We start from the raw sequence: 16727 nt of genomic DNA on the forward strand, positions 1-16727 counted from the left end.
TCCTCGAGAGCCTGACGAAGCTGATCTTCGGTATATTGAGGCATTATATATAGAAGAAGACATGTGCAAAAGATGAGCCCATTTGGACGCGAATTGAAAATGTTGTGATAAAAGGAGGTTGGGGGTGGGCATTGGGTTGTGGTGGATTTTCGCGTTTTTGTGGGTGCCAGAAACAGGGGGGTGCCAGGAAGTGGGTATGTTGACTTATCTGGGCTAGCAAACCTGACTAGCCTCGCATACACGGAAATGAGGAGTATTCTGTCCAGGATCAATTGGGATTCTGAGATGAGACTTTCTGGCGGGAGTAGAAGGTGGATCGAGTTGCAGGAGGTGAGGGTTGTTTGGGAAAAGCCTGCGTCGAAGATGTATTGACACCTCGGGAATCGGTTGCGTTAAAAGCCTAGGAGACACTTCTTGGGCGGGGTATGACCTCCGCTTATGATGGGCGTTCAAGTCATGGCGAAAGTTGCAGAGGTTTCTGACCAAATTTAGCTTGGACTACTCTACTTCGCATCGGCTCTGAATAGGGAAATGAGGAAGAGGTAGGTATGAGAACTCAACAGTCTGGTTCCAGAATGGTTATTGAACGATTCTCGTAGTGGTGGCAATCAGAGGGGCTAGTTCTACCCGATTTGGTCATGTGGATCATACCGAGGATGCGAAAATCAAGCGATTCGTCAATTGGCCAGACTGAATACGAATTCGCTGTCCTTAAACGCTCATCAACTTCTGTGGTGTTGATCTCGACATGTCTCCCGGGTTGAATGTAACCCATGTCAGAATTTCCCCTTCCACAAGACGTCCGCGTCTTCCGCGTATAGGCATTGCACCTAGCCATTGAACCTCAGATCCGATTCTGGGGATGCGGGGTATGACCCATGCCCACAATAGGCCACAACACATTACACTAATGGTTGAAGGTAAAATGTCGCGACTTCAATCACCCCGTAAACTCGGCATAGTAGGTGCTTATCATACCTGTTTATGATCATTCCTCCACATTGAGCCATCTTAAGCGCTTATGATAGCACTCGCTAGGAGACATATAAGAATGTATAAATTCAGATCGCAAGTATAGTATTGGGTCCTCGAGCTAACAACCAAACATTGTTACCGATAGCAAAAATGGGTCGACTTCAAGTCTTCTACTTGTTAATATTCACTTTGGTCCTCTTTGGAAATATCGAAGCTCAAGCAACTACGGCCAATGACTTGACAAAGTTGCCTCAGTTTCCCCACAAGCCTCGGACGTTCATTCTGACGGATATTCTTAATGAGCCTGATGACCAGATGTCCATGGTTCGCTATTTGACTTACTCAAACGAGTTCGATACCAAGGGTCTGGTTGCCACAACTTCCGTTAGCTTGCCGAACGAAACGCACCCAGAGGCTATCGGACTTATTATTAAAGCATATGGCGAAGTGGTGTCCAATCTAAATCAGCATGTGCACCCCAACGCAAGCTTCAATCCCGCCGAGGACCTTTTGAAACTTGTGAGATCAGGCCCAGTGGTATGTGACTTATCCCCCGCCTGGCGATTGTAAACGCTCTTCATTAACTTGTCGTCTCCAGGTTTACGGCCGGAAGGCTCTGGATGAACCGTTAAGCGATGGCGCCAGACTCCTTGTCGAAGCGCTTGAAGCGGACGTTGATCCGTTGTTTGTCTCCATTTGGGGCGGAGCCAACACCCTAGCGCAGGCCTTACAGTTCATCAGCGCAGAACGAACTTCCAGTGAGGCAGCCGAGCTTCGGTCTAGGCTTCGGGTCTACTCGATCTCGGACCAGGACGATTGCGGCCCATGGATTCGGGCCAACTGGCCAGATATCACGTACATCGTCAACGTGCACGGCTTTCGCGAATTCCAAGCTTCTACATGGAGCGGCATAAACGGCGCAGATAACGGTGCTTCTAATGTGACGAAAACACAAGACGATTGGTTGACTCCCAACATCCGCATCGGCCCTCTGGGACAGGTGTATCCCAAGATTATCTACGGCATGGAGGGCGACTCGCCGAGCTTCATGTGGCTGATTCAAAACGGCCTCAATAGTGCGGGGCGCCCAGACTGGGGTGGCTGGGGTGGTCGGTACAGTCGTGTAACCGAGGCCACGGACATCAATGAATATGGTACATCCATGGATACAGCAGTCTCTGTGTCTGGCATGAACCATCAAAGTTCAGGCGCCACTGTTTGGCGGTGGCGAGACGCTTACCAAGACGACTTTGCTGCGCGAATGCAGTGGACAGTCACGGATCGATTTGAAGACGCAACTCACCCGCCCAATATCAACGTGAACGGCTCCGTCGGTCTTGATGCTATGGAGGTTGCTCTGCCGTCCAAAGACACAATCATTCTGGATGCCAGCGCGACCTACGACCCTGATCACCCCGAAGACCCGACCCACCTCGAGTTCGAGTGGTATGCCTACACGGAAGCCTCCGTTGCCTGGGCTAGTGGATATCTCGAGGGGCTCATCGAAATTCACCCTCTATCACCGCCATCTGGTACGACCGGTTATCTCAAGTTCAACGATGCGGGGTTCCGGAATGTCACGACTGGCCCGAGGGTCCAGATCACGAACAATGTGCCAAGCATCTCGCGGCTCGAGGGAGCATTATGGCATGTTATTCTCCAGGTGAATAACAAGAAAGGTCAACACCCGGTTCGCAGGTACAAGCGAATTTTGATTCAAGACTCGGATAGCAAGAAGTGAGTGGAGAGAAGGGAGCTTCCATGCTATGGACTGTAGGCTAAGCAAGACATTATGTTCAATCCCTCGGGCCACGGATGATGGCGCGGATCAGGGTACCCCGCAAGCAGAGATTACATATAATTTGGAACTCATCTCCCAATCACAGTGTCATTCTTCCCGAAATCTTCTCTAATTCTACAAATTCTGTGAAAGTTAGATTGCGTGTGGATTTCTATCTCTCTCCGAGTGATCCCTGGTCTATTGAGGGCTCCTACAAGGCTCTCAGACTCTAGCAGAGAGATCGAACTGTCTATCTTGGTTCAGCCACCGCATATCCAACAAGAATCTGGAACAGTTCATCGACTTTCCTGCGGCGTGGCAGCCTGATCCTCTCCTTCGAATCCCCCTTGCCTGAGATAATTATCCACCAACGCAGCCTCAGTCCGACTCCGAATCTCGTCCAGCGCCGGCTGAGCAGTCAGCCAACTAGCCACAAGCATGCTCTTCATCTGCCACGTCGAGCTGAATCGTCTGGCATTGTACCAATCAAGGTTATGCCGTCCGAGCTCCGGTTTCCAGGGGAAGTTGGCGATCAGGTGGAGGCGCAAGATGGCGGGGTAGTTGTCCAGCTGCAGCAGGGATTCTTTCACGGCAACAATGTACCATCTCGTGCTTCCGAGTACGAATCCTAATGAAGAACCGACAATGAAGGGCAGGGCGGCGGTGCCCCAGATGCTGCTTCCCACGATAGCGGCTGAGAGTCCGAGGACAGCGGCTGTCGATGTTCCTGCTAGCATGCTCCGGAGCATGCTGGGATGATGTCAGTTATGAGCGCATGTCATGAGATGTTTGGTGCATACAGAAGACCGGGGCCACTGTTGAAAATCAGCTAAGCTTAAGTATGAGGAGGACTGGCAGAACAAACTTGACGTTGCCCCATCCGCCCAATATCCTCAGCAAGTTGAAGTGAGGTTGCGCATTGGCGGTGTATTCATTGACCTTTAGATACGGTCAGTAGAGCTCTCCTCTCGCAAGCCAGAAAACATAGCCTTACTGCATATTCCTGAACCGACATGTTGATGTACAGTCTGCAAAACCCCGTCGAAATATCGAGACACTGGTAGGATCATCACAGGAGAATGTTGATTGAAAACATCATTGCTTGATCTTAGTTCGGGCCCAGTCTTCTTAGTCAGCTACCTGCCCCATCATGTCATTGGTCAGTGCGGCAAAATATCGGGCACCGGCGCCAGCTCCGTGCATCGGTAGGTCCACCCGGCCGTGCCTCGGCTCCGCTGTTCAGGGCCCGGCATAACCAGTATCTAACCTGCCAAAGTACTAACGTTATTGCCTTGTTGGAGAGTTGATTCGAAATTCATTCGCAGAAGTATTTGGAACGGTAGCCACACAATTATCAGCGTTCTTGCAGATCTGTCGAGTGACACATCAATGACATTGAAGTCCATGTTTAAATTAAGAGTACCTTGGGTAAAGATGATAGTGTGACCGGGCTCATGTAGTAGCCGCATATCTTGAAATCCATGAGACATTGAATCTCCCACTTCATTTGACCAGAACAGAACCTCAGACTCTGCATTCGAAAAGCACGTCGCGTCTAGGACTGGATGATGCCTCACGAAATTAGGCTGTGGACTTGATCAAGATTGGACATACATTGAGTAAGTCCACTGCTAGCCAGGCTCCTCTAATGACGATGATTCCCATTCTGGTTCAAGAGCAAAAGGAGTAGTCACAGCACGCGTAAGCCGCAGAAAGTTGGTGACGACGAGGTCTGATTTCTTTCAGTGTCTAAAGGCTAGAGTGGAGTCAGGCGAGAGGCCTTCTGTGAAGTTGGAGCAGCCACCAGAAGGGGCGCTGTGGCAGAATGCCTACGTGGGTTGTTTCTGCTACTTGCCAAACGCATTTCCGCCTTGCGAGGAAGAGCTAGCTCCATCAACGTTCATGAAATCCGCCTGCGTCGGCGTTCTGGGCGCGGCCGCTGCTGCGGCCCGATCTGCCTCGTTTTCTCTTCTCTCCTCTCTCTTCTGCTTACAAACAACAGTACGCGCCGCCCTTTTCTGTATTCGAATTGCCTCGTAGTACGCATCTCGTCGTTCTTTTTCTAATGCCGAAGGGGCATCTCTGACCAACTTTTCTCTCTTGACTGGGTCGGGCACCCATTGTGCCATCTGTTGGAGGCTTGCGTAGAATATACATTCATTGCATGGGAAATCTCGGGTGACCAGCTCAGGGTCAAGCTCTGGATTGAGGCATACATTTTGGGGGTCGTTGCGGGCGAAATGGCAATGGTCCCGCCGGCACTTCAATGTTCTCCCGCAGCATATCGGCCAGTAGACTAAGTTGTAGGGGCACATGCTGAGATATCGACGAGCTTGAGGAGCCAAAAGCGAAGAGACTAAGTGACATAGTAAGCATCGCTACTTTCCACCATTTCCTAGCTGTGTGATGAATCCTAAAGCTTACTAGTATTATGTGTTGAAGCTTAGTTCTTTCGTAGACTTGACTTTGTTTGATGGATGAGGGTGTTGACACGAAATGGGAAGTCAGAATAGTCCTAAGAGCTGTAGTTTTATACCCAGAAGATGAGGCTGTGGGCTTCGTATCACGATTTTTAGATGTTCTGTCCAACGATCTTGTTCAAAAACTGTTCAGCTCAACAATATCCAGCTATCGCTACTGATGGCATTTTATCTTGCTGTACTACAGCCATGCCTTGAAGCCACGCGCATCGACAAGGAGCTGAGTGCTTCGTTCTCCTCATTTCGTTCTCTAAAACGAATGAATGCAAAGGAGCTTCGACTTTGGCACTTCAGGTGTGTCGCAAGAGTGTCCAGTGATTTTCAGTAAGTACTACGAGGCAATTTGACGCTACAAAAGAGGGTTCCTGTAGGCGGGAGGTCAAGAACAGCGTGCATTGTCGACCTTGTTCTCTCTACCCACAAATCTTTACCAAACACTTCTCAGGTAGCACCAATAAAAAGCATGATGGCTAGCTTGCAAGCTCTGGCCAACGCCAGATTTTGTTGCCAGAAGGAACGTTGATTGCCGAACAACGACACCTGCGCAGTGCCCCGCCACCGTTGTCCGGCCCCGCCGAAGCTTCAGCTACCTAGGTACGGAGCGCCGTACCAACAAAGGGGCTGAACCATCGGCCATCCAAGGAGACATGAGGCAATGCGGACTGAATCCAATTGAGATACCGTTTCAAAGCCCGCTGATCTCGTCCAGTCTTTGCGAGATAGGACTTACCGCACTGTAGCTGGAGACACCAACGTCGAAAGCATTCGATCATTGAGCCAGGTACCTTGCAGAACGAAGAGCCTGTGTGCACTCGGCATAAAAGCTGCTTAAACCACCGCTGAAGCCACAGCATTGAGGCGCAACGCCGCAAATGAACAGAGAACAACATTCCTTGACGAACGCCTGATCTTTGGTACCTGCATGCAGGTATACGAGAACCGCTCCTCGTTCCGTTCTTGATGGGCCAAATGGGGCAAACGCAAGCTGAAGCTGACATCGTCCGATCGGTGACGGACTTTTTGGGGATGACCGAAATCATACCGGCTGCAAGACCCCACCATCGGTGCTTTCCCCAACCCGCGTCGGTCCCGAGCCTGCATATTGCCCGACTAATCCTCCTAAGTCTTCCTACGTCAGCTTCAGCAACCCTTTTTAAACTACCATCGCCCTGCAGCATTCCATAGCGTAGCTTAGCTAGCAGTGTTTTGTTTACATCATTTTGCATCAGTGCACATCTGCATATCGTCTCTACACAAATCATCTTTTGTCAATTGAAGAATGGCATCAGTACCATTACGCCGTGTGCGACCGGCGACCATTGCGGCTACCTTCGCAGCTGGGGGCATTGGCCTGGCGGCGTACTCGAGGCTGTTTGTGAACAGCGCGTCTGCCGAGTCTGGAGCGCCGCCAAAGGTGTTTGGGGCGGGGCCTGCGTTTGTGTCGCTTGCGTTGGAGAGCTCGGAGGATGTGAACCACAATACCAAGCGATTGCGGTTCAAGTTACCACAGAGGGAGGCAGTCAGCGGTCTTTCATTGACGTGTGAGTGTTTGCGGTCACCTGAGCGTTAAGGAAAGAAAGTTGCTGATATTCGAGAACAGCTGCTGTCCTGACCATGTCATGGCCTGAGGGCAGGTGGCTCCCCGTCGCGAGGCCTTACACGCCCGTGCAACCCCTCGGTAAGAACAAGAACAATCGCCCAAAGGCCATCCATTGCACTCCGGGTACAAACAGCTACTGACCAAACAAAAAGATGACGCCGGCTATCTCGAGCTGATGGTAAAGAAGTACCCAGACGGCAAGCAAAGCACACACATCCACTCCCTCACACCAGGCCAAAAGCTCCTCTTCGCCCTCGCCATCAAAGGCCATCAATGGAAGCCCAACAGCTACAGCCACATCACCCTCATCGCCGGCGGTGCAGGCATCACACCAATCTACCAGCTCGCGCAGGGCATCCTCCGCAACCCCGAAGACAAGACCGCCATTACGCTCGTCTTTGGCGTCAACTCGGACCAGGACGTGCTCTTAAAGCAGGAGTTCGAGCAATTTGAGAAGGAGTTCCCCGGCAGGTTCAAGGCCGTGTACACGGTTAGCCACCCCGTGGCGAATTCGCCGTACCGGAAGGGATATGTGACGAAGCAGTTGTTGGAGGAGGTCGGGGTCGCGCCGAAGAAGGAGGAGGATACAAAGGTGTTTGTGTGCGGTCCGCCGGCGATGGAGGCGGCTCTTGTGGGGAAGAGGAGTGCGCCGGGGGTGTTGCAGCAGTTGGGGTATCGGAAGGATCAAATTCATCAGTTCTAGAGAGTTAATTTCGGGCTTTACCTAGATGTACGTCACAAAAGACTTGAGGGAAGATAAACCCAGACCAGCTCTTCCTTTTTAACGTCACGATTTTCGCGCGAACTGAGAAAAGAAATACGGAACCAGGCTTCGGAAACAGGACTGGAGACAAAGAGATCGCTGGGCCTCCGGAGGCACTCATGGCGGCATTAGAGTAGGCTACCTGAAACTCAAACCAGGTTGTTATTTTCAACAATTCAAATGACCCGCCTTGCTAGCTCAATCGGTAGAGCGTGAGACTCTTAATCTCAAGGTTGCGGGTTCGACCCCCGCGTGAGGCTCAAATCCTCACCGCGATTGGCAAAGCCACTCTTCGGGTTATTATTTTTTCGTTTTTACCTTGTCCCTTCAAGCGGACTCATCCTTGCACCGCGGCGGCTTGAAACTGACGCTGCTGCCATATCCTTCTTCACTGCCAGAAGAATTTTGAGGGAAGAGATTTCACCAAGTGTAGAGAAAGTGGAGAAGTTGTCGACGTCAGTGCCTAGACTGATCATTGCAGCATTGCCCGCATCTACAAGTGTTTAGGTGAGCGGGTCATACGCTATGAGTTGCCCAGCGTGAATCGATTGATATCGCTCCCTGTCATTATTGCTAGGCTTTGAATGTGCACTCCATGAAGGAAGATCCTTGTTTACCCGTATGCGTCTTGGATCAGAACTACCGGCCATTCTTCAGTACCCCGTCGCAACATCCATACACAGCCTGCCGAGGATTGCATCACGAGACGCGATAGAAGGTATTGGGAATTCGAGTTCCGTGTATCTCTGCAGTTACCATTCACGATTTGCCATGCCAATCATCAACCGTAATCGAAGATTTCTGTCGTCATGTTGGAGACATTACTTCTCCAGAATTTCTTCAACGGCAAACCCCAACCGCAACCATGATTCGTTGACGTAATGCACGACCCCCACAAAAAAGTTCTCCATCATTCAGCCAACTCCAACCATATCCCTTTCTTTCCACCCACCATTCAACCTCACCATCAAAACCGTAAGCTTCTCACGCCATCTCGCACAGCTCAATTCATACCGTGACGAGCTGACGAAAGACGAGATGGAACAATTCGGCCTCTCAGCAGCGCACTCGGGCGCGATAAACCACATCCACGCCATTCACTTCGGGCCCGCTGCCGTGGACATCGTCAGGGAGATTCGGTTGGCTGTTACTGTTGTTGTCATCGGATGGGTTGCTGTCACGGGGGTCAGGACGATTTTCAATCGGGACAGGCGATAAGCGGAGGTGTTCTGGTTGATGAAGGGTGAAGTCAGTGAGACGGGGCCGCAAGGAGGACGCTCGTCGCTGGAGGGTTGAATGTCAGAGGTTGCATCCAATTCAGTATGGTCATATGACCCTCTAGAACAGCTGAAATAGCTGCCACATGCACAGCAGGAGGGTATTTGGTCATCTCATACCCTTTCTAGGTATCTGTATCAATAGAAAACCCCACGTCATTGCCACTTCCATCGTGAACTTTTCCAACGGTCCCAAAACTCCTCACAAAGTCGTACCGGAAACACCAGCCCAGCTCTCAGAACCTCCAAGCCAAACGTTGCTGCGTAGATCAGACTACGCCGGCGGGAAATGCAAAAACCTCTGACAACACCACGCCCCCGCCCCCGAAGCACACGCCCGCGCCGCGCCAGCGCCCGTGTCGTCTGCCTTCTTCGTCCATCCTTCCGGGCACGCGCCGTCGCAGAAGGCCTGGCATATTTCGGCGTCGGGGTCTGCTGCCAACGAGTCTTTGTGTGTTCCACTTTAGTGATGGATCACGAGTTCCATTTGTCACATTTTCAACTTTGTGGTGGGATGTTTAGGAGAAGGGGACGGGAGAGGTTTGCTCACCGAGTGGGATGGCTGATGCCATAGCTATGAGGCTCCATAGCACGATCGCGGCGGTCTTCATATTTTCTCGTGATTGGAAGTTACTGTGATTTGTTGTGGTCGAATCCTTTCGTTATGAGGTTGTGGTTACGTGGTCTTGGAAAGTTTAGAATGGATAACAAGTTTGTCAGTTGAGTACTGTTGTTGATATAAGGTATCATCTTCACCCGACCCCTAGTCACAGTGGGAACATGGGACAATCAAAGACGAAAAAAGACTCCTGCGGACAGTAATGTAATTATAGAGTAGACAAAGATAAATAAAGCAGTGCCTCCCTGAAACTCGCATCAGCGAACCAACGATCTCGGGCTGGCCCGGGCGGACGGGAGGCCCCTTTTCTTTGTTCACGATCCCAGCCTCATCCTTGTTCCGCCAGAGTCTGGCCTCGTCAAGCGCGCTTACTGGCTGAGGTTTACGGCACAGAAAGAACGTCTGAAACTTCAAATACCGCGCGGACGGCTTTTGACTCCCGCGGATCTCGAAGAGTCTATTTGGAGCTGTTGATACTTTTCCCCCGGGCACCGATGGACTTCACATTATCATGATCACTGAGCAATGTTCGAGTGCAGAGGTCTGAATAAACAGGTTGAAATTTGAAAATGGTTGTAATTGCAAGTCATCTAAACAACTTGCATCTGTACTAAGAAAGAATGCCTCGTCATGCAACTCGTGAAAGTCCCTCGTCTCAGCTACCAAAATCCTTGTAAATACATGTCCCATGGTTTACCCATCATCCAGTCATGATCCATTCCCAGTCATATCCCATCCCAATTATTTTTTATGTACCCATGTCCACGCACCGAAAAGAGTGTCTGGAACCAGCCCAAGCGACTCTTTTCAAAACGCCAAGATAAAAGCAGACGAACAAATAATTCCAAAAAGCGCAGAAAGCAGAAAACATAACTTAGCAAGCACCGTACCGCACACCGCGCTTGCCCAATTCCTTCCTGCCGACGGGGTCCTCGGGCATGACCCAGCCTCTAGCCCTCTTGGCCTCACGCTTCTCGGCCAACTGCGGCTTGGGCATCCAATCATCCCTAGGCAGCGCCTTGCGTCGGGTGCCCTCAGCAGGCGCGCCAATCTCCGTCTTCCAGTGCGCCACGGCACTGCGGCCCTGCTGCTGAGGCGCATCGTCGCCAGCCATCATGCAGAGACCCCAGAGCGCGAGGCAGGCAGTCAGCGGGATCTCGCCGACTTCGCAGTCGGCATCGTCAGCGACGGCGGCAAGCTGAACGGAGGTAACTTCAAGGTGACCAAAGTGGGGGACGGATTCGCTACCGTTGCGAACGATGACGAGCTCAATCTCCGTGAGGATGAAGCCGTAGCGGCATGAGTGCTCGCGCATGGCGTGGTGCAGGGCGGCGAGGCCACGGAGGTACTCTACGCGCTTGATGTTGCCCTCGACACGCATGCCGGTGTTGAAGCGGTCAAAGGAGCGGACGAGGCCGACGACGCGGGCGGTAGGCTTGCCGCCAAAGATGGTGGCAGCGGAGGCGGGCTCGCCGGCGGGAGAGGCGGTGAAGAGCAGCTCGGGCTGTTTGGCGGTGGCGGAGGGAGCGGGAGCAGAGAGCTGCATGGGTCTGTGGGAAGAGATGGCGAGCGCAGCATTGAGCTTGGGGAGGTAGTGGGAGGCGTAGATGCTGTGAAGAGCGGCTTCGGTCTCTGGGTGGCGGGCAGTCGGGGCCGGGTTGGGGAGGAGAGGTGCCGGGACGGGGCAGTTGAGAAGGGCGGCGGCACCAGGGAGAGAGAGGACGGAGGAGGCGTTGAAGGTTGTCCAGGGGCGGATTTGGCGAACGTCCCACCAGAAGTGCTTGGTGTTGGGATCCCGGAGAGGGAACGAGATGGTGCGCACCAGCGAAGGAGCAGGGTTAGATCCGGTGAGGTAGGTCATGAGAGTGGTGCTGGGAGTCGGGCCTGGAGTGGCAGCGGCGGACAGGCTGAGGGGAGATGGCGCACGAGGAGTGTAGGAGGGGAACATGTATGCCTCTGATGGCTGCTGAGGAGCAGGAGAGGGAACGTATGAGGGCATCTGACGGTAGGTCGGGAAGCCGAACTTCTCGAGGGCGACACCCTCAAGACTGCAGGTTGATGCGCGGCGAGATTGCATGTCATCGGCGAAGATGATGGGAGAGCAAAGGAGGGACGAAGGAGTCTGCTCCTCGGGCTGGCTGCAGTAGGTGGAGGGCATGTTCCATGTGAGGGTCTCCGGGTTGGTGAAGCTGCGAGTGTGAGCCGGGCGGAAGACGGCGTTGGTGGTGTGGCCCACAGGGGTTGCCCGTCTGGGAACCGGGGCGCGGGGCTTCGGCGATGCCTTCATGCGCTTGGGAGGCGACTCGATGGCTTGGTCCTGGGAGCGGATCTTGGGAAGCAAGAGAGGGCCGTGTTGGCGGATCGGGGGTGAGGCACGAGACGGGGTAGTCATACGTGTGCTCACCGAGTCCGGTGTGGAGTCTGCGGTAGAGATGAAGGAGTAGACGGAACCATTTGAGCGGGAGCGGTTATGGCCCGGGTTGTGGTGGTAGGGGAGGTCGAGGAGAGAAGAGTCGAAGGAGAAGCTCGGCGGCGTGGAAGGCTCGCACGATGGGAAGATGAAGTCGAAGGACATATCCGCTGCCAGACTGGGAGATGATGTGTTAGTGGGGGTGTCAGTGAGGCGAGAAGCAGGGGGCATCTCATACGTGGACATTGTGACTGTGTGAGTTGGTTGGATTATGGGATTATGAGAGGTGTTTCGTGAGAGAGAGGAGGCCAGCTCCAGGAGTCTTTTTGGCGTTTGAGGATTGCGTTGCGATGGGAAAAGCAGACGGGGGTTGCTGTGAAGCAGGGACGAGGTGGCCGCGTTCAACGAGACCAGGGCGTTCCGAGAGATCTAGGTGTATAGTTTTTGTGTTTTGGTATCCAAATAATGCGAGTTATAGTAAACAAACAATGGTCGATTTGATAACAAGTTTAGACTGAGACGAGGATGAGAGGACGAGAGCGCAAAGGAGACGAGGAGATGAGGAGACGAGATGAGGATGGAGAGAGAAGGGGCCAACAGAAAGGGACAGTAGGCGCGGGAGGGGAGGACATCTTTATCCTCGGGTTTGAGGCTCGTAGCCCAATGGATGTGGTGGTGGTGATGCGGCGCGCGACTGACGGCCGACTGGAGCGAGGGCGTGTGGCCTTCGCCCCGGCCCCAGCCTTGGACTGACCGTAGGTCGTCGGGCCCAAGTCTGGGTCTCTAGCCCCATCAACTGACGGGGGGGAGGATAGAGCAGCAGCGGTACAACGCAACTGTGGGTTGAGCTGCGCGCATCCGGCTTGAGGGTTTGTAGTCTGTAGATGCCAGGGTCCCTTGGACGGATCGTGGGCCGAGACCACACGACTGATGAAAAAGATGGATGGATACGTATTCTCAACTACGTAGTTACGGTAAGGTAGTGTGTATCCCATGTTGAGGTGGAGGAAGAGAAACAGACTGTCGTCTATCGTCTGACCCCGGCACTACACAAAAGAAGACAGGATACAGGGTAGCTTGGAGCTACTGCAGAAGGAAGGGAAAAAAGGGTGGACTCGTCGATGAAATGCTGCATCTTGGGCTGCATACTGGGAATGCAGAAGTGAGGTCGTCGACCCACTACGGCGTTGAGAACTTGAGAGAGCTAGAAATCTGAAACACGGGGCAAAAGTGTGTGAAGGTTAGTCCACTTGGAAGTACATTGGCGCCGCATAGATGCAGAAGAAGAACTTGAAGCTGTTCGTTGAGTTTGGCCGGGTTGGTAAGGTGAGATGGTGAGGTCGTCACTGCCTTCCATTCCAAGAACGTTGAAGGGTACGTATCTTTCAATGTGGATCCCCTTGGAGGCGGAGCCTGCGGGAAGAGTCGCTCGCTTACTTGCGCACTGTCCAAGCCACGTTACGGCTGACCACAAAACAGTGTATATTCGGTTATCAGAAACGGTACGTACAGCAAGACTGAGAAGATGCTGTTGACCACTCACCGTCCACGACAGCTGTCTTGCATCAACTGCTCTTTCCTTGAATCCCTGGGTTTCCACCTTCGTACCTTCCTCACCCCCTGCAAAGCGTCTATGACTCATTTTTAGACACATGGCAGGTTCGGCCGTGCATTAGCTCATCTTTTCTCCACTCTGTTAGCTTTGCTTCCTAGCGTCCCCCACAGCAGAACGGGCGGGAGTGGGACGAACGCAACACAAACATCAACACCACTTTCTTTCACCCTTCTATGCGTACCTACACTAGGTAGACGCGGTCGTGTGGTGTACGACGATCATTCGACGCGATGTCATGCGTCGTCGTGACATGCGATGCGATGCCATGCCATGCGTCTTTTCGGTCTCGCTCTGGTTTCGCGTCTTGATTGACTTCATCGCGACTCGTCCGCGAGGGCATTCCCAACTCGTCGCCCACACTCCTCGCAAAAGCCATGCCAGCACATCTCGCAGTCTGCACCGCTTCGACAGTCCTATTCAGTCAAGCTTTTCTCGTATACGGATACACTTCATCAACCGCCTCATTTCCACCACCTAAGCCTCGCTCACCTGAGCACCTTGAGGCTTCGGGTCCCTGAGGTACCCTCTCGCAATCAGACGAGCCGAGCGGCAACTGAGATTACCGGCGGCTGTCGCATCATGCTGTCTCTCCCACTAAGACAACAGAAGCCCTCTCTCGCCTGAGAGGCCCTCTCCCAGTGTTACCATCCGGCGTCAAGGTGCGCGCGGAAATTGGCACCGTACAAGAAAAGAAACAGCCGAACCCCACGTTACTCTTCCCGAAACAGCCGCTCGCTCAGAAAGCCTCCGCTTCCCCATTAACCGCCCGGGCGGCTACGGCTAGCAATGACGACCACCACACTCCACTCCCGATTCCGGACGGCGCTTACAGCCAAATCTCATATCCTCAATCTCGCTGAGCGCTCTCAGCATCATCCGGGAACCGGTGGGCCTCGATATTGGGCTCCAGGAAGAGGCAGCCGCCTTGCTTGATGACCAGTCTCACTCTCTTACACGAAGCCCCTTACCTCCTCACCTTACACACACAAAGGTACGAGAATGACTGACCGACCCTCAGCCTCGACGGCCCCGAGGTCGGGCCTGCTGACAATGATAATGAGGGTTTGGTCCTCAGGTTGGAAACTGGCCATCGGAGCCTGCTGCTACCGGCCGCATGATGCCGTAGCCGCGCATGTCTCGGTGAGATTGTGAGCGGGCAGTCTAAGCCTCGCAGCACAACCGCCATCTGTAACGTTGATACACTGTAGTACGTCTTGAACGGTGAACCTAACGAGGCGGTCCGACCTCAGTCTACTTCGCGAACCTTCTTCATCGTCAAATTGTAGAAAGCGACGAGGATGCGACAGGCATGATAATCGCTGTCCCATCTCTGCTCCATGATTCGCATAACCCCTCAAGCACAGCATCCCTCGGCTATCGTCCCCCTCGGTCGATGTAGTACGACTCTACTCCTCACCAGATGAGAAAACGGGAGACACGGCATTGCGCAACAATTGCACAGCCGCACTCCAGCGCTTGATACTACCTCTACTCTCGAATTCCCCCCTCATCCCCATCATCCCCTCTTCCCCAAGCGCCACACTCAAGATCCAGTCAGCATCCAAAGTCTGCCCTTCGCTTGACCTCTTCCCTCCTTCCCGCTTCGCTCCCGTGGCCCGTGCTCCATCCCCTTCCAAGGGAAGGTAAGGCAGAGTCCGTGCTCCTTCCTTTCTTAGACGCGGTGTCCCTGCTCTGGTCCGTGCCACCCTTTGTCATCCATCACCCGTTTTCTCCCTCCTCTTGTCCTTCCCCCCCGCCTCGTAATCCCATTGGCTCCCAACCACGCGCGCGCACCACCCAATCTCGACGCGCCGTAGATCCGTCCACGACGCCCACGGTCCGTTCAACCTGCCAGAACTTCAGAAGATCCATCCGTCGCCCGTTCATCGCTTCGGGATGGTGTCCACAACTCCACTGCCCGTGTCCAAACCCCGGTCCAGTCCGGCATCCAATCGGGTCCCCAAAGATCCCTCAAACCGTGTCCCGACCGCTTCATTGGCCCAGCCGTCCTCCCGGGATGTTTCACGACCGCTCTTTTGTTTCTCGATTCAATGGCCCTCCCGTCGTCGTTCTTCTTTCGGACTCTTCCCTTGTGCTTCTCTATCCCGTAAGGTGCTGCGTACTAGCTTGCCTCGCCCCGGTTCGGCAGCTCTGCTAGTTCGAATACCTGTCTCTCCCCTGGCCTTGCCGTGCATGATGGTTGCTCTTGGCCATTGGAACCGGTACAGGGAAGGGTGACTCACATCTCGTTGTCCATCGACGGTGGATCATGTTCCCATGAGGAAAAACGCATCAACGATGATCTTTCTGCTGCTTCAACAAGGACATGTTGGCGAGGACTTTGAATTTTTCTTTTCGACATACCCCGGCAGTTCGGGTCGGTGTACTTCAGAGCGGGCATCTTCCTCCCCCAACGCTCCACGGAGCATGCCCGGGAAAATTGGGGAGGCTGGGGTCTAACATGACCACCTCACACTCTACATTGTCTCCCTGCGAATGGGCGTCACCAAATCGACGTCACTTCATTACCAACACCACTACCCAAGCATAAACCTCTGAATCATTTCATCCAGTTTGAACCTTGCGGTGTACCTTAAGAAGGTAGGTATCCTCATGTATCCATTGTCTATCTGTTGTCCCTTGCCCCAGCTCTCAAGTGGAGGAGGGGACCCTGGAAAAAACCAAAAACAAAGTCATTCAAAGTCAAATCCCCCCGTCTATCATTACGCCCACGCCGAGGACGCCAAAAGGGTATCCGTCAAATGAAACGAAACAAAAGGAAGAAGACAAGTGTCTCTCTCTGTCCTTCTACCTTGCTACACAAAAGGACAATCAAGAAAGGTAAAGGGTTTGAGAAGAAGTAGGAAGTGTGAGAGAGCAGGACGGTGACCACGAGGGAAAATGTTTCAACGTTTCAACGACCAAGTTGTGTGTGTGTTTCCATGCAGGTGATGTGGTCTGCAGCATCCCAGACTTGACACCACCCACCAACCCTTCTCCGTCAGCTGCAGTCATCCGCTGCTTGACTTGGACGGATCATCCGCCCCACGCCACAACCACCTATCCACTCGCAGCCACCGCTGGTCCCCAGACGCGTCCAACTTGCGCATACAACGCGTCGGTCCTTGGTGTTGAAGGGCAAAGAAAAGCGACGTCCACACCAAGCCATCCCAAGGCAGACGGCCGTCGACGTCGTCGCCCCATACAA

General features: G+C 53.3%; 7 protein-coding genes across 7 annotated transcripts; 4 read left to right on the top strand and 3 right to left on the bottom strand.

Moving 5' to 3' along the window:
- Positions 1-246: 246 nt before the first annotated feature.
- Positions 247-372, top strand: CTAM01_15802 (uncharacterized protein; the record flags this gene model as incomplete). Its single annotated transcript, XM_060531796.1, has 1 exon — positions 247-372. The coding sequence occupies one exon, from the start codon at positions 247-249 to the stop codon at positions 370-372; it is 126 nt and encodes a 41-aa protein (XP_060373603.1).
- A 753-nt stretch (positions 373-1125) lies between these two features.
- CTAM01_15803 (uncharacterized protein) lies at positions 1126-2716 on the top strand (the record flags this gene model as incomplete). The annotated part of the gene is made up of 2 exons (XM_060531797.1): positions 1126-1512; positions 1574-2716. The coding sequence occupies 2 exons, from the start codon at positions 1126-1128 to the stop codon at positions 2714-2716; spliced, it is 1530 nt and encodes a 509-aa protein (XP_060373604.1).
- Positions 2717-3051: 335 nt separating this feature from the next.
- On the bottom strand, positions 3052-3770 carry CTAM01_15804 (uncharacterized protein; the record flags this gene model as incomplete). The annotated part of the gene is made up of 3 exons (XM_060531798.1): positions 3052-3505; positions 3621-3694; positions 3750-3770. The coding sequence occupies 3 exons, from the start codon at positions 3768-3770 to the stop codon at positions 3052-3054; spliced, it is 549 nt and encodes a 182-aa protein (XP_060373605.1).
- An 832-nt stretch (positions 3771-4602) lies between these two features.
- Positions 4603-5070, bottom strand: CTAM01_15805 (uncharacterized protein; the record flags this gene model as incomplete). Its single annotated transcript, XM_060531799.1, has 1 exon — positions 4603-5070. The coding sequence occupies one exon, from the start codon at positions 5068-5070 to the stop codon at positions 4603-4605; it is 468 nt and encodes a 155-aa protein (XP_060373606.1).
- Positions 5071-6514: 1444 nt separating this feature from the next.
- Positions 6515-7538, top strand: CTAM01_15806 (oxidoreductase NAD-binding domain-containing protein; the record flags this gene model as incomplete). The annotated part of the gene is made up of 3 exons (XM_060531800.1): positions 6515-6776; positions 6836-6913; positions 6988-7538. 3 exons carry the CDS (start codon positions 6515-6517, stop codon positions 7536-7538), a joined length of 891 nt encoding a protein of 296 aa, XP_060373607.1.
- Positions 7539-8636: 1098 nt separating this feature from the next.
- Positions 8637-8816, top strand: CTAM01_15807 (uncharacterized protein; the record flags this gene model as incomplete). The annotated part of the gene is made up of 1 exon (XM_060531801.1): positions 8637-8816. One exon carries the CDS (start codon positions 8637-8639, stop codon positions 8814-8816), a length of 180 nt encoding a protein of 59 aa, XP_060373608.1.
- A 1552-nt stretch (positions 8817-10368) lies between these two features.
- CTAM01_15808 (uncharacterized protein) lies at positions 10369-12150 on the bottom strand (the record flags this gene model as incomplete). Its single annotated transcript, XM_060531802.1, has 2 exons — positions 10369-12082; positions 12143-12150. The coding sequence occupies 2 exons, from the start codon at positions 12148-12150 to the stop codon at positions 10369-10371; spliced, it is 1722 nt and encodes a 573-aa protein (XP_060373609.1).
- Between the last annotated feature and the right edge of the window lie 4577 nt (positions 12151-16727).

Source organism: Colletotrichum tamarilloi (assembly GCF_030869305.1).
Source record: "Colletotrichum tamarilloi strain Tom-12 chromosome Unknown Scaffold_179.1, whole genome shotgun sequence".
Lineage (NCBI taxonomy): Eukaryota > Fungi > Ascomycota > Sordariomycetes > Glomerellales > Glomerellaceae > Colletotrichum > Colletotrichum tamarilloi.